Source organism: Argentina anserina, chromosome 1 (genome assembly GCF_933775445.1).
Source record: "Argentina anserina chromosome 1, drPotAnse1.1, whole genome shotgun sequence".
Taxonomy (NCBI): Eukaryota; Viridiplantae; Streptophyta; class Magnoliopsida; order Rosales; family Rosaceae; genus Argentina; species Argentina anserina.
The window spans coordinates 12942995-12953075 of record NC_065872.1 but is presented as its reverse complement, the minus strand read 5'-3'; the positions used below and the strand labels follow the sequence as shown (position 1 = coordinate 12953075).

Here is a 10081-nt window from a genome sequence, read left to right as displayed (position 1 = left end):
CCTCATTCAAAGCTTGCCGGCTCACAAACATTTTCTATTTTTTTTGGGGAGGGAGAAGTGAAGTTGGCCCCCGAAGGTTGGTGAACAATGTCATTGATGGGAAGTTTACCAAAACTCAAAACACAAGTGAAATTCATAAAGAAAGAAAGTTGACAAAAAATGGGAGTTGGATAACCCCCTAAAGCCATGGTCATTTTTTCCAACGAGCCAAAAGGAATAGACTTACTAGTACTATTTCATAGTCTTGTCTTCACCAACTGTGACTTAAAATAAAAAAGATTACTCCTTTGCCTTTGTTTTAGACCCTCATCCACCAAAAACCACAAATTGGGGAAAATCTCTAGGGTTTTTCCTCAATGTGATCCCACTTTCCCAATTTCAAATTCTTCTCCAAAGCTTCCATCTTTTCTTTCTGGGTTGCTCGGAATTCAACAATGGCGGATGATTCCGACACTTCGGCCCTCATCTCTCCGACTCCGATCACCGAGCCCGGAGAGATCGACCTCGAAGCCGGCCCAGGGGAGCAAATCCAATGCCGAATTTGCCTTGAAAGTGATGGTATTGCTCTTCTGTTTATGTTAGACTATTCTCTCAATTGGGTTTTCTTCAATGAATATAAAAGTGAAAGCTTTAGTCTTTAGTTTGATGATTTTTCTGTGCTTGGTTATTGAAAAGTTTGAGTTTTTTTTTTCAAGAGTCAAGTGTGTCAGTTTGTGTAGATTGATAATGGTAGTGTTGGGTTTTGATGATTGTTTCTAATTTTGGTGTGAAATTGTTAAAGTTTATTTTGTTGTTGTTGTTGTTGTGGGTGCATATGGTTTGAAGTTGAGTGAAGTAATGTTGGCAGTGGGCTTATCAGTGAGTTTGGCTTTCTCTTTTGCACTCAGGTAGGGATTTTATTGCTCCTTGCAAATGCAAAGGGACTTCAAAGTATGTGCACAGGGAATGTTTGGATCATTGGAGAGCTGTCAAGGTACGGGCACGCTTCTGTGGTTTTCTTTCTTGTTCTTTTCGATTGTGTGTGAAATTGGCTCTGTTGAGGTTTTATTCTAATCATGTTGATCCACACGAGTGTTGGATGCACTGACTATAGTAGGATAAGGGATCAAGAAAAGAACGAGACAGAATTGAATTGTTCATCAGTGTATTTAACAGTGGTGTGGTTCAACAGGATTTTGGATGCAAGCTTAGTGGCCTTTTGGATAAAAGTAAGCTCAGTGTTCCAAGTGAGCTATATTGTATATGATTGATTGTTACTACATTTCGTTGTGTATGAGGTTGGCCTAGCTAGTTAAAGCGACTGATAAAATCATTCTGATACGGAATGGCTCTTTTCATGCTTGAACTTCTAGTACCAGTGTCACTATTACTAATATCATGTGCTTTGTGTGGATGGACATGAACTCTTTTCATGTTTATAAAGTTTCTTATCAAAAGAAAAAAAAAGGTGCAAATCAAATTCTGGAATAGTGTGGTGTGTGAACATTAGCTTATTCTTGTTGTTGTGATGAGTGAATTGATGCCTTTATTAACACAGTGAGTTCAATATTCTAATCTCTGGCACAATGTGATATAAGCTATCTTGGTACCCGCTCTGCTGTTTATGTAACTTGTTCACTGACTTTTATACTTTAAATATATTGCACGAACACATCTTGGAGAACTTGGAGGTTAGCTATGAATGGTCTTTGCATAAGAGGTTGGATTTAGATGATTAAATGTTCAAAATACATGTGTGTTTGTATGTGTATATATATAATCAAGTTAAGATCTTTTAGTTTGTTTGTGCTTTCTGAGTCACATCTGATTATTTTCTTTTTAAAATTATATTTGCAGGAAGGTTTTGCATTTGCTCATTGCACAACATGCAAAGCTCCTTACCATTTGAGAGTTCATCAAGCTGCCGATAGGAAATGGCGAACTTTGAAATTTCGATTTTTTGTGACTAGAGACATTATATTCATATTTCTCACTGTCCAGCTTGTAGGTCATTGTTTAGTTGCATTGAGTTCCTTGCTCCCCTTTGGGAGCTTGAATGAGTCATGCCTTTATATGCCATTCTCTTCATCTGTGCAGGTGATTGCTTCATTGGCATACTTGGTGTTTCTAATAGATGGTTTCCAGCAGTTTTGGCTTCGTCTTGCATGGGGTTTTGATAGTGAACTAAGTTTCTACTACATATGTGGTAAAGTCCCAACTCTTAGGTGGTTTTATATGGTGGTAATAATCAGTAGTACTAAACAGGAATACAAGTGCTAGACAATCTGCTAGGATGAATTTTTTTTTCGGTGTTGGTATTTTATATCTTATCCTGGTATTATATCTGATTATTATCCTGGGTTGCTCACATTAGCACATATGTGCCTGCTGCCTTAGCCTGAATTCTCTGTTTGGTATCTAAAACTTATGATTGCTCCGCAAAGTTTTCCATGATCGTGAGTTCGATGTTAAGGTTCAGATAGATACTTAGGTTATGTTTGATACTAGGAGTAAGATCACATTTTGAGATTATGAAAAATAGTAGTGTAGGAAGATTATGTTTATAAGATTATGCTAGATAAATCAGGTTCTTTATTGTGTTGTTGAGGTAGATATCTTGTCCGCTTTGATTGTATTGGTCCTTAGGTATTTTTAATGAATTGCAACTTCTCTTTAAAAAAAAGGTACATTGTACATTAAGCAAGTTTGGTTAATTAATAACTTAATGTAGGAAAATTAATTTGAATTACGGGGTGAAAAACAAAGAATATTACTGTAGGAAAGATATAACAACTTGCTAGTGAGAAAAGTCCTGCTGATGTATGGAAATAGAAAGGCCATATAAATAAATGAAGTGAGTGAGTGAGTAAGCTAGGAACAAAAGAGGTAAAAATGATGAATTTATAGGTCTGCATATGTGCAGACATATATTGCTTTATTCACGTATTCAAGAGGCAACATGTGAGTGATTCACAATTCTTAAGGTGTGAGGCCTTTTTCTTGACTCGGAATGATTTCTAGTTCCAACCAACATAACCCATGACAATAAATTGAGTGTAATTTTCTCTTTAAGTGGTGATTTTTCTCCACTATTTCTCTATCCCTCTACCTCTTCTTGATCTACCTTTGTTTGGGGTTCTAACCAGCTAACATTATGGTATTTCAATGTTATAAGTGAGAATATGATAACCCCTATGGCCTATAGTGCTCTTGCTGCCTAGAGCACTTATCACCAGCACTCGTTCCTTGCATTTTGACCCAAGAGTTTTGATGTGATGGTGCTGGAAAAGGAGCTTGTTGAGATTCCTAGAGTAGTTCCAGTTTGACCTTAAAGGAATCAAGATCCCTTATAATTTTTTCAAGAAAACTACCAACTGTCTGAATCGTTTTGTTACCCTTTTGATTAGTAAATAGAGGTGTAAGAACTGGATATTAGATATGGTTTTGATAAATTTCATACCTGGAATCATTGTTTACATGGATGGAAAATAGAATTATCCATATGACTTTATTGGACTATTGAAAAGGAAGACTATAGTGAACATCTTGCAGTTAGTTGATCACATTAGCAGTTTATTTTGAGGACCTCTTCATTTGCAGATATAACAACATATAAGATACATGTTTATGATTTCATGTGACAATTATGAATTTATTAAAACATATTTATCTTTTACACCCCTGCTAGTTATCTCTAAACTCAGAGTTGTTTGGCTCAATTGCCTTTGCTACCTTTGAACACATGCACTATATGTTATATGTGGTTTCTGGTGGAGTTCTGTTTGTTACTTATGGTTTTGAGAATCAAAACAAAAGAAGAAAGGAAAGGGATATTAGATAAGTCATGTTTCTTCTGCCCCAAAATTTTTTTGGCTGCTGCTGTCTGGTGCCTTTTATTTTATGCATATATTAATTCATTTTTATGCATTTATCAATTATCCTTACAAGCTAATAGTAGCGACTCATGGTTTGTTGGTTGCTCTTTTGTTTTCTGGGTTAATGCTCGTTTGCCTATTTAGTTTTGGTAAATGACACAATTATGTTAATGAATACAGGTGCTTTACTGTTTTTTGCTTTGCTTGGATTATCTGGGTGCTTCATTACTTGTTATGACAGAAGAGTGCGGAACGATCTGGCTCAGCCTTGTCGTGAGTTATGTCTTTGTTGCTGTCAGCCTGGGTATGAGTTTTTTACATATATGACGTTGTTGGTTCGAGTGATTTGGTTTACTGGCTGTTTAGCAACCCATCATCATCATCGTCGTCGTATTGTCTACCTCTAAAATGATCATATATGTTGCAATTGGGTGGTTATGAATATATTTGAATGTGTGTTTGCACACTTTGGAGTCAAAACTTTAGAACCACCTACTATCTTTCACAGGCCAACACAATTTCGATAGGATCTCATTTGTGCTTTATGAATGCTTTATCTGCCGTTCTATTTAGTGATTCCGGTTGTAATATATTTGATGTCATCATATTACCTTTCTGCAAGAATTTCAACATTTTCTGTGATCATATCAGTGGCTTTGGTTTAATAGTTCTTTTTGGTATACTGGATTAAAAGTTGGACACCGTAAGATCTCTCACAATCCAGAAAGTTTTTAGCAGGATGGGAAAATAGCTTATTTTGCACTTGATGGCTTAGTCTTACCTAGAAACTCCCACACATGCTCAGTATATTAGACATTATTGTTAAAGAGAACATAGGGTGGCAGGGGGTTAATGTTAACTGCAGAACATGCAAATGTCAATGAAGTATAAAGAACCCCTTCAAAAAATTAAAATATCCAAGTTAAAATCACAGAATGGGAAGTTTTGGCATAAAGACTGGTAAAAAATGTTATGTTTATATGTACTAACAGTAGACACATGACTGCTTGGTTAGTTCTTTCTTGTATTACTTGTCTGCAAAGTTGGATGCTGTACTGTACCACGACATGATGGCATCATTTGTATCGTCAACTCAAATTTCATGGTTCCGTTTAGTGGATGAAGAGTTGGATGTTGTGGTGTCCATCACGGCCCATGCTCTTATAGTTTGTCCTAACTAGTTCTGCTCCACTAATATTTATTAGAACAATAGTTCGTTAAATGTTCATCGTTTGTTGAGAATTCTTCAATCTCTTTTGTTCTGAAGTTATTATTTGAATTACCCTCAAACAACATGACTCAATTTTACACAATCCCTGCAGTGTCTGCGCAGATTGTCATTTACCTGGGACTCTGTGTATGTGGACTGACTGTACCACATGCTGGGGAAGTTGTGCAAGTATGGCCGGAGAATGTGGTTGCTTGGGAGGTGCTGGTGAAGCAGGGCTTCCAATCTTATTTATAATGGCTCTGATTGTGCTGGGGCTTTTTACAATTATTGGGATATTCTACAGTGTACTGGTAGCCACAATGGTGGGACAAAGGATCTGGCAACGGCATTATCATATACTTGCAAAAAGGATGTTGACAAAAGTGAGTTGGGTCCCCTACTTCTATTGAAGGCTTTTTCTTCTGATTTTTGTGTTATTATTTCTCGGACATGCTCTATATTGTGTGTGCTTATAACTAGTAACTGTTAACTCAAACACTAGGAGTCTAGGACCATTGACCTGTATCTAAACAGATTTATGGGACCCTTCTAGCAGCATACGAAACTCATCACATGGTCAACCATGTTGATGAGATATAGACTTATAGTACAGTAGTAGATATCATTTCCTATGTGAGACATGATGGATGTTTGCAACTATTAGCAAGGTTGTAGATTTACATTTGCCAAAAAAAAAAAAGCTAAATTACCAGGTGCAATCTGAAAATGCATAGGAGGTTTTGAATCCGGTGTAATTAGATCCATAAAATTTAAGTATTGCCTTTGTTCCGTACGAGGGACTTTTAATTCTGGAACTTGTTTCCTTAAGTTGTGTCTATTTTAATTGGTGTGTTTCTCATATGATGAAGTAGCTGAAGTTCCTTTTGACAGACTGCCTAAGCTAAAGAGTCATTTAGCTTAGGTCACTAAGATCAAAAGTTTTTACCGTCATTTGTTATACTACTGTATATTGAACTTTTCATTTTCTCGTTTCTTAATGCTGCTGTATATTGTCTATTGAAAGTTTGTTGCGAACGATCTACTCATGTAGGAATACGTTGTCGAGGATGTTGATGGTGAGATAACAGGATCTGATTGGTCTGCTCCAGCCCTCCCACCTGAGCATGTTCAGCAGCTGAAAACTCTTGGCCTCCTATAGGTTCTTAAAGTCTTGTTACCAAAAACAATAACATCATAGATAGCTTCGGTGTCTGAATGGCTTTAATCTAAAAGAGGAGTGTATGGTAACTGAACATATCCCAGAGGCACTTCTAGTTCAGTTGTTTTGTAAAATCTTGTGAAAAGTGTGCCTTTTTAGCAGTGTAAGAAATCAAGTCAGGATATCCCAAATAACTAACATGTATATCAATAATGTTTTCAAGCCGACAAATTGCTGTTGGAAACCATTTTCATATATTTTATTTGAAGGAAATATATGAACTTTTCCTGTTATTATTTTCACTTTCCAGTTCTCAGTATTATAAAGTTTTATGGGCCCTCCTTGTACTCACTACCAATCTAATTATCTGAAGCGTTTGAGCTGTCTTGTGAAATCTAGTAAGACAGACAGTTTCCCATTCATTCCGGGATTGGCCGAGTGCTTCACTCCTGTTCCTATACTCCTTTTATCCCTTCGTGTACCAATGAAGTTGGCATTTCAGAGAAAAAAAAGACCATGGTCAGAGTCCAATTCCTCCGGTATTATTCATTTGTAATTTTCTCCTCATCAATCAAACCAGTATAAATACCTTGATACATATCTTAAAGATCACATCATTTATGACGTTTATCAATCTCCATTTCTTTTCAGTTTAACTTTGTACTCGAGTTTAGTTGGATGTTGCTTTCCAAGATTAGTATTAGTGAAGTGCTGGTGATTGCAGTTGGTTTTGACAGTACTTGAATTTCTCTTGCATATGGATCAATTAATATGTGTTTGTGTTTCTCAAAGAGTTTAGTCGGTTTAGATACTTGATGAAGTTTAATTGATCTAACATTTAGGTATATGTTTTCAATTCATCTCAAATCAAAAGGGTCGAAAGACTTCTAAAAGTTGTAAAGCATAATCTGTTTTGATAGAGCACGTATCCATCTCTATTATTGGCATTACTAAGACAGATCCTTTTCTTAAGTTTTTGGACAAGAGATAAATTATCATTAGCTTTCTAGAGCTTTCCATGGGATTTTTCAGGTTCATTCCATCATTTCCATGATTTATTTGTTTTCTTTACTCGGTAGATTTGGGCATTTTCATGGGTTTTAAAATCCACCGAATTCAGTGATGGATTGAATCATGTCGAATTGTGTAGAAAAAGACATGAACACTGTCACACTGATTGGTAATCTTGTACTTTTGCGATCCCATGTGACATCTCCTGTTGATTGTTATTGTTTTTATGTGTAAGAAAATTTTAAGAATCATACGTGACAAATGTCTCATTTTAAATTAAAGGTAATTTAGTTTTATTAATTTCAAAATGGTACACGACGTTTATAGTCCTACCTAATATTTGTACATGTCGTCAACCATCCGTTTGTTGTAGGGTTTTCTCTCTAATTTGCAAGGGTAATTGTGTTTTTCTCCTTCTCCGGCCAATTCACTGTGTGCATTGTGCAAGTATATCAAAATCCCTCTCAAATCAGAGAATATGGTGGAGACCATTTGTCAGTCTCAAAATCCCTCCCAACCGAGTTGGGTATCTTTGAATAATCTATCCATCCAATTCAAGCATTGAAGTGGTTTCTCCTTGTCAATTGAAGCATTTGGCCTTTTCAAACTTAATAACTTTGCTCTATTGCATAGAGAAACTGGATCAATCCCGCTCCCAAAATCATTCTTGAAATAATCAACATACCTCGATTCCAACTCATAGAATCTGTTCACAACAAACCCTGAAGCTCTTGTCTTCCAATTTACTATTGTTTCTGGCGAAAATGGAGAGTTGGGACTTCGTCAATTCGACTCAATCGGGAAGACCTGGGAACACGGATAGCTTCAAATCAGAACCCACTTTCTCATATGGTCCAAATCGATTAACATTCTGCATAACACAGGGGGAGAAGCAGGGCCGGTCCTGAGATTTACGGGGCTCGAAGCGACGAGAAAAATTGAGGCCCCTTGTCAAAATTTTTTTTAAAACAATAAATTTTTTGAAACAATAAAACATAGCAATAAAACTTTCAATAATAATAAAAATGCTATAATGCTTGAAACAAAAATATATAAGTTACAAATATCAGTACCTTTTACTCAAAAATTGCCCTTCTTGCATTCTTGGAAGCAAAAGTGTCAATTAAGCACGAACACTCAAGCTTTTCCCCAACTCCTTTTCAATCGATAACATAGCCAAACCATTCAGTTTTTCTTGAGACATAGTTAATCGAAGATAAGATTTGATCAACTTTAACTTCGAAAAGCTTCTCTCAGCACATGCAACAGTAACATGTATGGTTAACAAAAGTCTGTAAGCAATCCAAGCATTTAGGTAGCAACCATCCATTTGCTTCAAGTAGCTCAACACATCAACTGCTCTTCGTGCTTCTTTTGGTCTAGACCCTTTCAAATAGCTCAACTCTTCAAATAGTTCAGCCCCAATAATGTGAGATTCATCACCATCCTTGAACAACTTTTCAAGATTCATACAAAAGTTTATCAATGTTTCATCATCTGTGGACTTCAACTTCTCCCACTTGAATAAAAGCCCAAAATCTTCTTCATATTTCTTAAAATGTTCAAATCTACTTTGAAGTAAAGAAAGTGCTTAATCAATAATATAATAGAAGTAACCAACCTTAAATGATTCAAAAGCAGCTTGTGTCACCTCTTCATTGTCACTGTCGCTTTCGTCAAAATGCTTCTTCTTCTTAATGGGTCTATTTTCACGAAATTCAGCTGCAATTCCCATGTCACTTGCAATTTCATTCTAAAAACAAGGAAGCTCATACAATATAAATTTTTTGATGGCCAGAAAGCACAATATGGTATACAAAAGAAGAAATGCAATATGAATAACATGGAAATGCTACCATAACTAACAACTACACTTTGTAAACAAAGTAGCCAATTAAAACTAAGTTTCATCAAGCCAAGCACACAATAATCTCTTGCAAATTCGTTTTCCTTACAATCCATTCAATCATTTAGAGTTCTAGACATTTCTCATCCTATATGAATCAAAAATTGGCGAATTCTTTTCCATTCACCGGAAGATTGCTTTGGAAAAAACCAAATGAGCCAGAAATCCAAACACTGATGGAATCTATCAATCTAATATCTAAGCTCAAATCTGTATCGAAAAACACACATACATCTTCAACTTTACCAAACACCACAAATTCTCAATCTTTCTTCCTACTTTCTCCAAAGAACAGCATATACAAAATTGAAAAGAATTGAAAGGGGAGACCAGTAACGTACCGGAGAGAGATTGGCCGAAGGGCCGGCGGTGTTGAGAATCTTCGAGAAGTCCCGGAGCTATGACAATATTTTTTTTACAGAGGAGAGAATCAGAGAAAGAGAGGAAGAGAGAAAGTCAGAAAACTGAAAAAGATAAAAGAACGTGGCCTCCTTCTTTCACGACCAAACTTTTTTTTTTACTATGTGTATATGATTAATTTTGGGGGCCCTTAAAATTGGGGGCCCAAAGCTGGTGCTTTAGTGGCTTTAGCCCAAGGCCGGCCCTGGGGAGAAGAACTCATTATTGTTGAAGACAATTATGAGATTTTGAGGGAGTCGATGACGTCAGAAGCCCAACAGTTGAAGACGTTGATGACGATGAAATCAGAAGGGAAAAAGGGTGTTGGGAGAGGAAGTGCTTGAGGGGTTCTTGGAAGGCGGAGGTGTCGGTGAAGGGGACATGGCACATGGAGGTGTCAGGTAGGGCAATGTTGTTTGGGAGGTCGAGTACTTAAATGGTGATGCGATGGTTGAGGATTTTTGCAGTGGATGGAGTTGTAGAAACGGACACAAGAGAGATGGAGAGGGTGGTGAACACAATTACCCTTGCAAAATAGATAG

The 10081-nt window shown here is 36.6% G+C and overlaps 1 protein-coding gene across 2 annotated transcripts; it reads left to right on the top strand.

Moving 5' to 3' along the window:
• The first annotated feature begins 264 nt into the window (after nucleotides 1-264).
• Nucleotides 265-6851, top strand: LOC126782961 (uncharacterized). Of its 2 annotated transcripts, XM_050508323.1 has the most exons (7): nucleotides 265-558; nucleotides 888-973; nucleotides 1837-1983; nucleotides 2077-2185; nucleotides 4035-4158; nucleotides 5177-5447; nucleotides 6116-6851. In XM_050508323.1, exons 1-7 carry the CDS (start codon nucleotides 435-437, stop codon nucleotides 6221-6223), a joined length of 969 nt encoding a protein of 322 aa, XP_050364280.1. In that variant the 5' UTR covers nucleotides 265-434; the 3' UTR covers nucleotides 6224-6851. The 2 variants fall into 2 exon arrangements, with proteins under 2 accessions (XP_050364280.1, XP_050364288.1); XM_050508331.1 differs by lacking the exons at nucleotides 265-558; nucleotides 888-973 and adding an exon at nucleotides 1016-1208.
• Nucleotides 6852-10081: the final 3230 nt, after the last annotated feature.